Source organism: Diceros bicornis, chromosome 10 (assembly GCF_020826845.1).
Source record: "Diceros bicornis minor isolate mBicDic1 chromosome 10, mDicBic1.mat.cur, whole genome shotgun sequence".
Classification (NCBI taxonomy): domain Eukaryota; kingdom Metazoa; phylum Chordata; class Mammalia; order Perissodactyla; family Rhinocerotidae; genus Diceros; species Diceros bicornis.
The window spans coordinates 59814934-59831709 of NC_080749.1; the positions used below are offsets into that span (position 1 = coordinate 59814934).

The 16776-nt window shown below is 36.3% G+C and overlaps 1 protein-coding gene across 2 annotated transcripts in view; it reads right to left on the reverse strand.

The window, feature by feature from the left end:
• Positions 1-16776, reverse strand: part of ZNF385B (zinc finger protein 385B) — a 105951-nt gene that overhangs the window by 79325 nt on the left and 9850 nt on the right. For both annotated transcript variants that reach the window (XM_058549350.1, XM_058549349.1), the window contains exon 2: positions 4084-4226. In XM_058549350.1, coding sequence (XP_058405333.1) covers positions 4084-4173 — 90 coding nt within the window. In that variant the 5' untranslated portion in view covers positions 4174-4226. The remainder of the gene's footprint in view (positions 1-4083; positions 4227-16776) is intronic.

The window sequence follows — 16776 nt, forward strand, 5'->3', positions numbered from 1 at the left end:
AACTGGAGCCCTTTTTCTGTCCTTTTTTCCCTTCCTCCCTTCCTTCCTTCAAAGAAGTTTTATTGAGGACCTGTACCAGACACCAAGCATACAGAGATGAACAAGATACAGCATTCTGTCCTCAAGGGTCTGACCTTCTACTGAGGACAGATAATCCGGTAATTAGACTATGGTGTGACAACTGCTATAACGGAGGTAATTTTGGAGTACTTTGGAAATATAGAGGATAGGCACTTAATTCAGACTTGAAGAGTCACAGAAGACTTCTTGTGAAGGAGATGATTTCTATGTTGAGCCCTGGTTCACAAATAGTTGAAGGTGAGGAAGTGAGCATTAGTGGGTAGCCAGTCGGAGAAGCCAGTCAGAAGATACAGAGCTCTTTAAAAATTTGTTTTGGCTTGAACAGTCTTTTACCTGTAAGTGGCTCAAAACAGCCCCTCTGTAAAGTACAACTGCTAAAGTGCAGAGTCAACATCATCATTCTCCAGACACATATAGCTCACCGTAAAGTATCAGTGATCCAAACTCTATCTTCCATAGCATGTCTCTTCATAACTCTGCTTGGGCAGTATCTCAAATTATTTGCTTATTTTTCACATATAAACACTGAGAGAGATTTTGTCATTTGTAGAGTATAAGACAAGACAGCCATAAATGAACACTATGAGGCCTGTATCTTCATTGTATACAATTTCGTATAGAACAGGCGCGTATTCTATTTTGGCATATGACAAAATCCCATTTCATTCTTGCTATCATAACATTATCATAGTCCACTATAAAAACAAGAGGAAACCATTACTTTACATATATACATATATATATTTTAAAACCACCCAAAGAAAATAGCAAAACTTCGAACTTCCAGAACTTCCAGCTATGGTCTCAGTGTTTAGTGTTTTCATTCTTCTGACAATAATTACGAGTTAAATTATTTCTTACATTTACTAATAATATCCCTGGTTAAAAATAAAGTGATTTTAGTAGCATTCACCTTGGTTTTCAAAGAATAAGAGGACTACTGAGTAGAATATACTTTTAAAATTTGCTAACAAGAGTTATAACTATTTTTAAAATATATTCTGCTTCATAAGTATTGTTTGTAGAGGGCTATTTTACACATTGAAAAAATCCTTTCCTCTTTATACTTAATGATTCTGCTGAAAATTGTCTAGCATTCTTCCAGAAAAGAGTACAAAAGATTTCTGATTGAGCTTTGTTCACACTGAATGAGGTGGGAGCTGACATGGACCAAAAGAGCCAAGGACACGGATGAGCCAGAACATCAGTTTCGAAGTCAGAAGATTCTAATTCAAGTCTCAGTTCTTCTTTTCCTCTCTTTCTTCCTCTAGACAATGGAAATAATAATCATGGTCTACTAAAATGTTCAAGCTCTGAGTCCTTTGAATGATGTAAAGCATCACAAATATACAATAATCTAGTGTAATTATTATTAGTGATAGAAAAATGTTTTCTCAGGAAAATGTGGACAATGACCTTCATGAAATCGCCCTAGGAAATCTATTGGGTGAGTTGGACGCTTGAATTGCAAAGCCTATATGAAAAGAATTAGAGTCATTATAACTGCAACTCAGTGAAAAATCATAGGTAACCCAATGATCCTACAAATTCATTTATTTACAAAATTTGCAAAAAAGTAAATGAATTCATCTTGAATGTTTTAGAAGTTCAACATTTTGCTATTTTTTTTAAGTGGATTAAAAATATGTATATATAAATTAATGATTCTCTCTTGTTTTTGTAGTGGACTATAATAATTTTACATCGGAAACACAGCAAAAATGAAATGGGATTCTGTCATATTCCAAAACAGAATAGGTGCCTGTTTTGGTTTGCACTGTCTTTTACCTATAGATGTAAAGGTGATAGAGGGTCCTACTTGCAATGACTTAATTTTTAATATACTATCAGAAGGGATCTCTGTCCAATAAGTGCCTTGGCAATTACAGAGAGAGAGTAAATGATTATTTCACGTGGTTCTTTGCTACATTCTTCACCTTAACCAAAAAGTATTTTCATTTGAAAATTACAAGTTTATTTTCTTCCAAGAGGAAAAAAAATAAACATCATTATTAAAATTATTCTTTGGGTTTTCTTAAATATATCATAAAGTTGATTGCTATGTATAATAAGCAGAAAGGCAAGTTAATGCATCTGTCAGCTCTACACAACATTAATAAGCCATTATAAAACTATATTTTTATCTTAAAAAAATCTTATGAAAATATTTTTTCCATTTTTGTTTTATAGCCTTTAACAACAGAGAGGAATATGTAAGACATTTTGATAACTGAAAAAAGTGACTTAGAGAATAGTAATAATCAGATGATCAAAGTTGTGAAAAGACAACTGTAATTGGGTTCCTATTAGGTATGTATAAAACATACTTCTAGAAGGGGTCAGGAAGGATGCCTACCAGCCGCTGAGGGCACTTTCCTCTTGCAAAGGGAGTAAGTGTGTATGCAGGGGCAGGGACTGGTGACTTTCACATTTTGCTTTGAATGTTAATGTTTTATTTGAATCTTTGAAATAAGTATCCATGTATTACTTGTGTTAAAAAAAATACAGAGAGGTGAACCACAGTAGGAGCCATTTATGCCTACCCACATCATCAATGCTACTTCCTGACAGTGACTGAATTTCTGCAGTGGTGACAAATTAATCAAAATACAACTACCTAGTAAATGTTCTAAGAAGTATGTCTTAGTTCAATTATGTTTGGAATGTATCACCCATGTTTCAATAGAGGATACAACAGGCATGCTTGAGTTCAAGCTCTCTGATATGGCACAATGCGGTGCTTTGGGGTGGTCACTCCTGATGCATTAACGTGACCAGAACAGGCGTGATTTATCTTACCGAGCTGCTCCACCACACTAGAAATGATGCTCATCTTTTTACACCTTTTTTTTTTAACTGTCTGACTTGTCTCTGAAAAACCCAAAGAAGACAAAAACACTCAACTGTTTACTGACTAAGTCAAGACCAGTGCTCTTTAAAAAGTTGGCTGATCTCCTACCCCCTAATTACCTTGCAACACTAAGCCACAACAGAAGGCCTGTCAGCAGATTTTATTCACAACCCTTGAGGAAAAAACCTCTTGCTGTTTTCATTTCATACAGAAGATAAGTTTGCAAAAGGAAACATTTGGCAGTACTTCAGATGCTCGCTGTCTGACGGTGTTGATAATGCAACTCTTTTTCTTGATTAAGGCAGCTTCTATAACACTGTATCATTCATGTAGAGCAGCATGCCCCACCTGACTGTATTTATTGACTGAACAGATAATTTATGCAATCACCTAAACTATTTACCCTTTTCTCTTTCTATAAGCTTACAATTTGGCTATGGACTGATTTTACGCTGAATTCTATTGTTGAAAGATGTCATGCTCCACTTGGCACACCTAAAAAATATCTTTCATTCAGATAAGAGAAGGTCAGCTGACTTGAATGAAGAACGTTGGTAATTATAGGTAACTCACTAATATTTACCGTATGTTTTAAAGGGAATATCAAAGTATCATGAAGACAACTCATATGTAGATTTAAAATGAGTTTTTTCTTTTTTTACTGATAGAGTCAGATTCACATAAACCCCAATAGCCTCCAAATAAAAATTCTGTTTGTGTTAAGAGTCTTTATCCAAAATATCTCCCAAATAAAAATATACCCAGGAAGATAAAGTGTACACTTGTTTTCTTTCTAGTAGTAGGGAAAAATCAATGTGGCTTGATATCTCTAAATTATGTTCTTGAGCATGTGAGCAGCATCCCAGAAATGATATGGGTTCTCAAGCCACTGAAAAGTCTATCAATATTGTACAAAGCAACAGGTGAAAAGTCACCTGTGGAAATATTTGTAAAATAAACATGTTGGTCGTTGTTTGGACTAACTCCCACGGGTGAAGCAAAATCTTCCATAATACAGCTAAGAAGTGTAACCAATATTCAGTGTAAAATTACACACTTTGGAAACAGGCTACATCGATTGCCTAGTCACAACTGCAATGAAAGAAAGAGATTGAGGAGGACACACATAAAATAAAAATGCATTTACTCACTGTGTTAAAATTTGGAAAGAGCCCAACAGCAGAACTACTGTCCACTGGAAAAGACATAAATGGTTTGATGTCCAGTGAAGGCTGCATCATCAGGGTAGGTGTGCGCACAAGAGCAGGAAGGGTAGTGGTGTGGCATGTACTGCCTGCCAAGAACAAAACAAAAATGAATTCAATCTCTCGCTCACATCCATCTCCCTCCCAGCTTACAGTGTAAAAACAAGACTGCTGAGCTGCAATCTGCAAGCAAGAGAGTTACAGGGGAAGTAAACAAATGGCACAGGAGGAGAAAATACAGTTGCAAAGGGTCTCCTTGCTTATTGTCCAAGACAGTGGTGCAGAATGCTTTCCTATGTATGGCAAGGGCCAAGGGCTGCTCAGACTCGGCCCGGATACATAGTACACAGATCCTGCTGGCAGGTGGGGCAGAATGAGATCATCCTGTTGTCCAAACATTGCCTCTGACTAGCCAAAAACATAGGCGAGAGGAGAGGAGGAGCCTCTTAAAGCCAGAGGCTCCTTACTATTCAGTTATTGAATGGCTAGTAGGCGTGTTTTACACAAATCAGAGATAATTATGGGGGTTTTTACAAGGTGGGGCAGAAACCTTGAACTCTCATAGTTACTGTCTGCTCCCAAGAAAGTTATGACTCAAACAATTTATTCTCTAAAAAAACAAACTGAAAGTTGCCCTTACTTTGAGGGAAATAGGTAGTCTAGACATTGGATAGTTAGAGAATCAAAAGGGGTGATTACAGCCTGGGTTGGGCCAAGGTATTGGGGGACAGGGAGCAGTTGGGACAGAAACTCAAATTTTTCTCTTCAACTTTTATTTCTAATGAGACTTGTATTATTTTAGCAACTCTCCTTTTTAATAATTATATTAGCTGTCATCTCTTTAGAGATCTGGTTTAACCCATGTGTAGGCGACTAAAGCATTCCTCTGCAGGAACAAGCATTCTTCTGTAGCCTCCACATACTGCAGATAAGTACCTGCTGGTGCAGGTGGCTCTCTGGAAGGCAGGCTCTGGTGTGCCTTTTTTTTCTTTTTTTAAATATAACAGCTTTATTGAGATATAACTCACATACCAGACAATTCACCCAGTTAAAGCATACAATTCAATGGTTTTTAGCATAGTCACAGGCTTGTCCAACAATCACCACAATCAACTTTAGAACGTTTTCACTACCCTTAAAAGAAACTCCAAACCATTAGCAATCACTCCCCTTTTCCTCCCAACACCCTCAGCTCCTGGCAACCACTAATTTACTTTCTGTCTCTATAGATTTGTCTATTCTGGATATTTCACGTAAATGAAATCCTACACTATGAGGTCTTTTGTGACTGGCTTCTTTCACCTGGCATAATGTTTTCAAAGTTCATCCATGTTGTAGCATGTATCAGAATTTTATTCCTTTTTAAAGCTGAATAATATTCCATTGTAGATGTACCACTTTTTGCTTATTCACTCATCAGTTGCTGGGCATTTGGGTTGTTTCTACGTTTTGGCTATCATGAATAATGCTGCTATGAACATTTGTTTATGAGTTTTGGTGGATTTATGTTTTCAATTCTCTTAGGTATATCTCTAAGAGTGGAATTGGGGATTGTTGGTTCATTTGACAATCGCATGGTTTAACCTTTTGAGAACTTTCAGACTGTTTTCTATTTTACATTACCACTGGCAATGTATGAGGTTCTAATTTTTCCTGGCATGCCAATATAGGACCACACATAATTATATGCCTAAAATCCCCTTCTGACTTCAAGGAGAAATGAACAGTATGGGAAAATGCTCCAACTATTAAATTTTCCACAGATGTTCTTACACAGTGTCCCAGAATAATTAAAATTGCTATTTCAATGATATTTTTTTGGTAATGAATTTCCTTAATAAACTTTACATCATATTTCAAATCATTCCAGAATATTATTGGCAGTAGTGTTTAATGGACTGTCATACCTCATTTACATTGATCCTAAAAACAGAAAAAAAGAGAAAGGCATCTGAAGCATTTATCTGTAATGGCAAGTCTTTAGGTCAGCTCCATCCGTTAGAGAATACACATACATTAGGACTCAGCAAAAAGAGAATCAGTCAAAACTATAGATCAAACAGTAATTTTTTTTCTGCTGCCAAAGTAAATACTCTGATCTCAGCCCGGCATTCACATAACCACCCTGTATTTAATTACACATTATTCTTCTAATTAGATAACGTTACGTTCATTGCTAACTTCAGAGATTGTAGATCAAGATGATGTATTATATCAATACGTCAAATGCTGCAGAGGCACTTATTAAAATATTTATTTTAAAAGCTTTGCTTTAAAATTTTAGCTTCAGATATTATATTAGAATATATAGCCTTTTACACTTTACAATTATTGTTATTGTTAAAAATCTAAAGTATCAGAAGTAAACAGAACTATTCGACTTAAAGCTGCCTGATGAACAAATGTCCAACTATTTTGCCATCGTGGGGCTCCCAAAGGGAAGCAAAATTCTTTCTCTAAGCCCACAATGGTGGTTCTGATAACAATGTGTAATACATGGCCCCAGAGGGCCTGGGGAGAGTCACTTTGTACTAACAAACTCAAATCAAATAGAATGCAACATGGAACTTAACAAACAGATTGCTCCATCAACAAAGGTCAGAATGCACAATGATCCCCCTTACCCAATCAAATCTCTATGCTAATAAAGACAAGGCTGGAGAACTACTTAGCTGCCACCGTTCATTAGCATAAAAACTTAGCAGCTGTTTACCATTTCATTAGCATTTTAATGACAGACAATTTGCCATGTTAAACACAGATTGTTTTAAAGTACTGGTAGATCTTCTGAATAAATATAAACTAGGCTTTCATCAATTCCCTCACCTCAACCTTGCTGTTTTCACTTTTAAAACCTGCTTTTTAATATTGCTTCACCAAGACTGATTGCTTCAAAGGAAGTTTTTGCAAATGGGAAATGAATGGGGATAAAGTGTATTTTTTGCACAGGTTAGTTCTTGCTTTGATCACTCTGTCACCTTATTTCAGATTTTGCTGCTGCTGGGAAGCATTTCTCCTCACCTAGAGATGCCCAAGTCAGTGGCAGATACAAGCAGAAATTTGGCCAAAATGCATTGCACCCTGCAAGAAAATGCTTAATTTCTCTAAAACTCAAGAACTTGTTGAGAAAAAAAAAAAGGTTGAAAATATAATGAACAGGTATTTCAACACAAAGGGTGGTATAATGTATGTTTTACATTGCTGTTCTCACGAGACAGGACCAACCTTTGTCTTTTGTACGAACTATTTGGCAATATTATGTAAGATACCTCCTATATGTAGTTCAGTTTCAAAGCATGGGATATAATCTTGTATATATCATAATGAATCAAGCCATAACAGGGCTCCACCTTATTTGATAATAAGGCTTTTTATATGACTAGATGTATATATATTTATCAAACTCCCTGTACTAAAATTAAATACACACATACAAGCACGCATGCCCCCAAAGATCTAACAGTCACCATCCTTACCCTGGAAATTCCACATGTCCATATAGTCTCCCATAAGAAAGCAATTAACCCTTTCCCATAAATTTCATTTTGATGGTAAAATCCAAGCTGTATTCATCTAGAGCTATGAAACCCATAAAACGTGAAAGACAACTCAACACTATGATCATAAAGAAAACTATTATTTCAGCCAACTGCCTCTGTAACATAATAGATGCCTTATTATGGCAATGGATTATGTCATAATCCATCACAATAAAACCTCATTTGAGGACCAGGTGACACTTGAAATTATCGCCTTAGTCTTTAACCTTTAGAAACATAATCTTGATAGTCTATTTAGGTTATAGCTTTGAGGCTTTCTAGTGGCTCTTCTTTATGTACCATGACACAAACAAACAAAACATCTCATTCTTTAAAAGGAGAGTATGCCCAAGTCACAGAAAATCTGCATGGAGAAGCATTTACAGAATGAGATGAAATCTATATATATTCTATATCCTGAGGAAGTAGTTTCTTCTTATGCCATTATTATGTATGTCTGCTTTAGTGAATACTGAAATAAAAAACTTAACATGTTATAAAAATCTATTAGATGAAGATAATACCAATTATAGAACTCCCAAAGATTTCTTTAAAGAAATTTAAATGACTGGCATTTCAGATTTTCCAAACTCAGTTTTCTCTTTTTATTGCTTTCCCAGCTTTGTTGCCCCTTATACTGACTAACTTTCCCTCTTTCTGGACAATCATCTCCACCCCTTACCAGCCTCTCCTTCCCCCTGTGAAAGATGACATGAGTGGAGCCATATTAAAATAGAGCCAGAGCTGCCATTCCAGAGGAATTGCCTTGCACATCTTGTTTTATCTTCCAAACTGGGCCAAACTGCCAAAATTCCAAGAAACCAGTAAGAACAAGAATATCCTGTCTGTAAGGACTGATGAAATTGGACTTTGCTGATGACCTGATTGCTAACCAATTAATGAAGTACAAATCTAGCCTTTTGCCGGATCATTGAACTTCAGGCCAATCTATGAAGTACAAACCTAGTCTTACCTTATCTGGCATGAATGAACTGTTCTTTAACACAACTCACCTCATCCTCCCTTTTTCCCATAAAAACCCTAAGTCCCTCTCCTGTAATCAGGACACTATTTGGGTTTCTAGTTGAATCTGTACTCCCTGAATTGCAACTCTTTGATCCCCAATAAACGCTTTGTCTCTTAAACTGGTTTCTGTTTTTGTAGGATGATATATGGTGTCAGAAAGCAGAACCTGAAGTGATCTCACCTTCCCAGACGGGTGTCCCCTGGAAACGGGTTCAGTACCAACAGGAGCCCCCCTCTGTGCTCAGCCACTTCCACGGACAGCCGACTCCTCCAATCATGGGACCTCTCGGGCTCAGACCTCCCTCTCTTTGGTTGAGGTCAGTGCTTTGTTTTTGGGATGGGTGGGCCAGTGCCCAGGAGATTAATGTCTTTGTGCCCACATGACGGTCATTGCCTTGGTCGGGGGGTATTCCCTCAGCAGTTTTCCTTGGCCCATGAGAGCTATAACCAAATTAAGAGATTTTCCTATTGCCATTTTTGTTTGCGTGCTTTTCTTTACTAGCAGACTTTCATTTTCTAAAGTTTCTCAAGAAGTTCCTCCCTTGGGAACTCCAGCTGGTTTTATATTTAAGAACTATAGTCGTTCCTCTTGTAAATTTTTGTCCCAGTGGACCAATAATACTAAAGATAATTTAAAATTACAGTGGCCACTTTGGGGCTCCTTTGAGCTTCCAAAACTTGTCTTTTTGTGCCCTAGATTTGAGAACCGTGGACCAGAGAAATTAAATGCAATCTTTAATTTCTAAAGAGTCAAGCACACCACCTTCCAGCACACCTGCTTAAAACTATGGTCTCAGAAGCTGTAAATATTTACAAAGAACAGCAAAATCTTACTAAGCTTGTTTTGTGTCCTGAGAGCTTGGCTTGGTAACCATCAGGTTGGGGGCCCTAAAATATGGTTGGACAGAAATGTGGGTTGCACCCCATTTGCAGTCAAATATGGCTGGACAGAAATGTGAGTTGAACTCCATTTGTAGCTAGGTCCTACCAAACTGCCACCAGCCTCAGGGGAATTACATTGGCCATTAGAAGGAATGTTCCAATTAGATAAGATCACTTAAGAAGTGCACTTAAAAGTAAAGGCTTCAAAATTCCAAAATAACATTATTGAAAGTTTCGTTGCAAAAAGCTAATAAAAAATCAGGATATAAAAAGTACCTAAAAGAAAAGACTACACAGAAAAGTCTGTTATACAAACTTCTGTTAAGTTAATGGCTTTACAGACACCCCCATATCTACCTTTGAAGGAGGGCTCTGTACGAGCCCATCCCAGAGTTAACAAGATTCTGAGAGATTTCTGGTAAACTGCTGCATTATTCCCTTAAACAATCAAGGAGAAACAAAAATTAAAAATTAATGGAGTTGTTTAATACTGCCAGGAATATTTATTGTTTGTCCCAGCTGAAACTTGACAAGATATTTGAAAGGATTTAATACCTTGTGATTAGAAATTTGGCCAAATTGGAAGCTGATATTCAGAGCCTGATAGGAATTTTTTATAGGCCTTCTTCCCTAAATTAAAATAAAACCATGTACCCACAGGGAAAGAAGCAAATTGGGGATATGTAGTTGGACAGGTGGATCAAATATGATAGTTACAACCCAATTTCTGAGGAACTGATAGCAACTGTCCTTATCTTACAAATCTTTGCAAAACTGGAAATGCAGCTCTAGAGGCAGTTCAGATTTCACCCATTCTCTTTCACCAATTCCCAAAACCTCCCCTATAGCTTGTAACCTCACCTCGAATCGTAATTCAGACCATCACCAATTCCTAAGACTGAAGGAGGAAAAAAGGAAAAAAGAAAAAAATGGCTATAGAAGAAGCTTTGCCCAAAATCTAGCATCTTAAATGTCTTCTCCACAAATATTAGTAGACAAAAACCTTCACCCATCTAAGCAGTTAACCTTAATTTATTTCATCTGCCAGAAAAAAAATTGGATTCAATTATTCTTTCATAACTAGTGAGCTTTGTATTACTGTACCTGATTCATGGCAGTAATTTTAAAACAATAGCTATGCGGTCTCTATGTATGTGTGTCTATATATATGTATGCTATATATGTGATATTTTTCTACCTCTGAATGGTATAATTTCTAAAAGAGCTCTATTTAATTGTCTTAAAATAAGCACTTCTATAAATTATTTCTAAATATAATAGAAATTAACTCAAGTGAATTTCAGGACCACATGATTTATGAGAACATTTGGTATTAAAGCTAATTTAAGTTTGTTGTCTTTAGAGTTATAAGCATTAAATATAAAACTTTTGTTCTACCTAGGTTTACTAAAAGCCAAACAAATTTATATTATCTCTGTTACAAAATTTGGCAGCAAAAAAAGCTGATGGCTGACTTTGTCTAATGACTTATGAAGTTTTTGTAGGTAATCTAAATATAATTATTGGGAACAAGTAAAACTAATTAGATGAAAGATTAAAAGGTTTTTAGGTGAACTTTTTAACAATAATTACTTGTTATGGTATATGTAGTTAAAAATAACTTGAAAACCTTTTGGTAATTTGAAACCTTAGACTTTTGCTAAGTTAAGTTAAATGATGGAAAGTCATTAAGTATCTAGATCATTTCCAAATAAGATAAAGTATTAGACATTAATTACTAAACATAGGTTTATCTACTTTTGGTTTCTTATTACAGAAAGTTAAAATATCTGGGTTTATTAATAAACATGTTTGTTCCACGCTGAAAAATATTCTATGAGAAAGCACATTTCTAGAAAGTGTTTATAAGTCTGCCAATGCACAGAATGCTAAAGTAAAAGACAATTCATAATTGCTTACTTCTTAGTTTTCAGTAAAAATTAAGGCTTCTAAGGGTTAAGAATTCTAATTAATATATGAGGTTAAAGCTACTAAAAGTTTAAAGGAAACATCTCTACATACAAGGAAAGTAAGATGCATGTTTTCAGTAAAGAAGGTATAAAGAATGGAGATATTTTTGTTTGTTTGTTTTGTTAAGAAAGTATCCTAAAGTACTAGGAAGGAGGGAAGCCATGGGACAAATTCTGAATGTAAAAAAGAAAGTTATAGAAAGTTTGTGGAAGAGGAACCCTGAGAAAAGAGTTTTGTGCTTGGTCAAGTTGGCTAAGATTGAAATGAATTGAATTAAATAAATGAGTTTTTCTTTTTCTTTTTTAATTGTGGTAATATTGGTTTATTACATTATATAAATTTCAGGTGTACATCATTGTATTTTGATTTCTGTGTAGGTTATATCACGTTCAGCACCCAAAGACTAATTGCCATCTATCACTGTACACAAGTCCCCTATTGCCACTTTCACCCTCCTCCCTCCCCCACTTTCCCTCTGGTAACCACCAACATAGTCTCTGTGTCTATGTGTTTGTTTGTTGTTGTCATTGTTTGTATCTTCCACTTATGAGTGAAATAATACACTGACCTTCTCCATCTGACTTATTTTACTTAGCATAATACCCTTAAGGTCTATCCACTTTGTCACAAATGGCAAGATTTCATCTTTTTTATGGTTGAGTAGTATTCCATTATGTGTGTTTGTGTGTGTGTGTGTTTGTATGTACACATCTTCTTTATCCACTCATCCACTGATAGGCACTTAGGTTGTTTTCAAGTGTTGGCTATTGCGGATAATGCTGCACTGAACATAGAGGTGCAAATACCTTTTCACATTCATGTTTTTGTGTTCTTGGGATAAATATCCAGAAGTGGAATAGCTGGATCATATGGCAGTTCTATTCTTAATTTTTTGAGAAATCTCCATACTGTTTTCCACAGTGGTTGCACCAGTTTACATTCCCACCAGCATTGTCTGAGGGTTCCCTTTTCCTCACATCCTCTCCAGCACTTGTTATTTCTTGTCTTGTTAATTATAGCCATTCTGATGGGCATATGGTGATATCTCATTGTAATTTTGATTTGCATTTCCCTAATAATTAGTGATGTTGAACATCTTTTCATGTGCCTGTTGGCCATCTGTATATCTTCTTTGGAGAAATGTCTGTTCAGATCCTTTGCCCATTTTTTAATTGGGTTGTTTGATTTTTTGTTGTTGAGATGTATGAGTTCTTTATATATTTTGGATATTTATCCCTTATCAGATGTATGATTTGCAAATATATTCTCTCAATTGTTAGGCTGTCTTTTGTTTTGTTGATGGTTTCCTTTGCTGTGCAGAAGCTTTTTAGTTTGATGTAGTCCCATTTGTTTATTTTTTCTTTTGTTTCTCTTGCCTGGTGAGACATGGTATTAAAAAAGATACTGTTAAGACTACCTATGTTTTCTTCTAGAAGTTTTATGGTTTCAGGTCTTATGTTTGAGTCTCTAATCCATTTTGAGTTAATTTTTCTGTATGGTGTAAGATAACAGTCTACTTTCATTCTTTTGCATGTGGCTGTCCAGTTTTCTCAACACCATTTATTGAAGAGACTTTCCTTTCTCCATTGTATGTTCTTGGCTCCCCTGTCAAAAATTAGCTGTCCATAGATGTATGGGTTTATTTCTGGGCTCTCAATTCTGTCCCATTGATTTGTGTATCTGTTTTTGTTCCAGTACCATACTGTTTTGATTATTATATTTTGTAGTATATTTTGAAATCAGGGATTCTTTTTTCTCAGGATTCCTTTGGCTATTTGGAGTCTTTTGTTGTTCCATATAAATTTTAGGACTCTTTATTTTATTTCTGTGAAAAATGTTGTTTTGACTTTGATAGGGATTGCATTGAATCTGTAGATTGCTTTAGGCAGTATGGACATTTTAACTATGTAATTCTTCCAATCTATGAGCATGTAATATCTTTCCATTTCTCTAAATGAGTTTTAATGTCAAAAGTAAGCTAGTGCAAAATTAGAACTTGGTTTACTCTCTGTCTTAAAAGAATAGTTTTCTTGGGCTTTTGGTGTGCTCTTGATAAAGAGATTATGGAAGATTTTTTTCTTTACCTTTGAGTAGTCTATGAAAAAAGGCAGGGATTTTATGTTTTATCAAAATAAATTTTCTGTATTGCTTTCAAAAAGTCTTTAATCACAAGAGATAAAGTTTTTCTTACAACTATATAAATTTCTGTATTTGACTGAAAATCTTTAATTGTCGCCATGGTTAAATGGATAACTAAGCGTTGTTTCACAGTGATCTGTGATCCAATTTAGTCAAGTGTCCAAACTTTTTGACATTTTTGACAAACTTCCCAAAATCCAAATCCTAAATAAAGTCTTTCTTTTGACCTGAAAGTAACTTTGAGAAGTTTTACTGGGCCCCTGGGACTTCTCAAAGAATTTAATCTCCCTTATAAAAAGGGAAATATTAAACTGATAAGGTTTATTTGCATGTTAAACTGCATGGAAAGCATTGTCAAATAAGTGATGGTAAGCCTTACTTATGCATATCCTTGCATGCATATACGTTATTAATATGTGTTCTAAAAATTATATAAAATTCTTAAAAAATCTGATATGTCCTGGTATAATTCTAGTCATTACCTTAAAATGTGTATTATAGAAATAAATAAATTTCTTTGTCAATTGCATTGTAATCAGATCTTTAACCATGCCATTTTAAGTCTTTTGCCATTTACAGACAGTTATTGTTTTACTCTGATGCTTTTGCAGATATGTTTCATCTTCAGAGAGATTCATGGCAAGGCCTCTGACACTCACTCTAGAAATCAGTTTCGTGATAAACTTTCAGATCATAAAACTGAGCTAGGTAAGAAATTACAGAACTCTAATGCAGAAACTGATGGCTTCATAAAACTGCTAACAAAAGATCGAGATCAACAATTAATAATACATGAGACTACATGAATCAAGGAGTATGCTCTAATGTTTTACTTTTCCAGATTTAAAGAAGTCTTTTCTCTTAAGCTATCAACAATCTGGTAAGATATACCTTTATGAACAAAGATGAGATATTTACTTTTTCTCCCTACCTGATCTCTCCAGAATTCAGAAACTCCCAGTGAATACTCTTATTTTCACTTACATAAATAATCAGCCCAAGTTTTTAATATAAACAAATTAGTTTCACTGTGATTATCTTTGGTAAAAAAATGAGGGTAATTGTGAAGGGAAAAATTATGTTGCAACTTGGTAGATGCTGGATTCCAGTCCTGTTGTCTTTGAGGTTTGGACTGGGCTCCCCTGGCCTAAGGCATTGCCTTTGATCTTGCTGACTGTTTGCAGTGCCCTCTTTGGAAAACATGAACTGACTTTCACATGGGATGGTCACTGGCAGATCAGTGTCTGTTGGTATACAATCTTCTGCTGATCCCTTGTTGTCTTATGCTAGTATGACCAGCTACTGTAAGTCTCTAATGTCTTATGCTTGAGCCTATCATCAACAGGTTAAAGAAGCTTCCCTGGATTCCAATTTAAAGGATTCTGTTGGTCACAGTCCAGAGTCTGGTGACTGGGTATTCTGGAAATGACATCAGAAGAAGACAGCCCTTGATTCCCATTGGAAAGGACCTTACCGAGTGTTCCTAACCACTGACACTGCTGCAGAACTAGAAGGCATTTAACCTTGGAGATACATCTCACAGTTAAAGAAGGCTCCACCTGACATCTGGCCTAGTACAAATGCTGGAGGCTTCCAAATCAAAATGACTAGGAAGAGAAGCAACAGACATCTGAGGCAGACGGCTTTCCCAAGATGGCTGCACCAGGCCTGTATACTATTTACTTGTTGTTGCTTCTTACCTCATTTTCTCCCTCTCTTTCTTGGGAAGACAATACTCTTATCTGCATCTCCCAGTCTATTATAAAAGGGGGAAATCTTTCTGTCAAGTTTGTCATCAGAAGCCTCATAATGTACATTAATCTAGAAAATCTTTTAGTACATTTAATTACCAATCTCTCCTCCATTCCCCCCCTAATTCATTGTGCTAAGTGTCTAGAACTTTTTGACTAACCAATCAAACTTCCAGAGATTTAAGAGGTAACATTTGTAACTGTTATAAATACCTCTTGTTTTACTTGGGTAATCACATCTGGCAAGGTAGAGACAGAACTAGATAGAATTTGGGCACAAGCTGAATGGTTAAATGCAGTGCCCACTGATGCCCTCTGGTTCTTTGATTTCTTTAGCTGGCTGCCGTCATGCATTGCCTGGTTCCGATCTATTCTCCAATTTGGGCTTAGCATTTTGTTTGTTATTATAGGAATTCTCGTTGTTGTAAAACTTTATCTCCTTTACATCGCTTGATGTTATAAAAACACCACTTGGTAATAGTCACACAGCACTTTGAAATGATTACTAAGGCTTATGAAACTTCACATGAAACTTCAAGGAACTGCAGAAAATGCTTGCCCTCAAAAGAACTTGACAGTAGAGCCTTCCTCTGCTCTGGCACTCTTGTTGCTCAAATGTGGCCTAAAGGCTCCTAAGGAAACCACTTTCCCTCCTGTGTGGGACATGACATACCAGGAATGACCTTCCTGGCAATGAGGGACCAATGATGCTTTGATAGCTGATCAGCAATGCTTCCCAGTGTCTGATCAGCGATGCTCTCAGAGAAAGATCTTGATCAAAAGGGGAAAAATGTGAAAGATGACATGAGTGGAGCCATATTAAAATAGAGCCAGAGCTGCCATTCCAGAGGAATTGCCTTGCATGTCTTGTTTTCTTTTTTTTGTGTGTGTGTGTGAGGAAGATCAGCCCTGTGCTAACATCTGCCAATCTTCTTCTTTTTTTTGCTGAGGAAGATTGGCCCTGGGCTAACATCTGTGCCCATCTTCCTCCACTTTATATGGGACGCCGCCACACAGCATGGTTTGCCAAGCGGTGCATCGGGGCGCGGCTGGGATCCAAACCGGCGAACTCCGGGCTGCCGCAGCCAAGCGTGCGCACTTAACCGCTTGCGCCACCGGGCCGGTCCCTGTCTTGTTTTCTTTGTCTTCCAAACTGGACCAAACTGCCTACACTCCAAGAAGTCAGTAAGGACAAGAATATCCCATCTGTAAGGACTGATGAAATTGGACTTTGCTGATGACCTGATTGCTAACCAATTAATGAAGTACAAGTCTAGACTTTTGCCAGATGATCGAACCTCAAACCAATCTATTAAGTATAAATCTAGCAC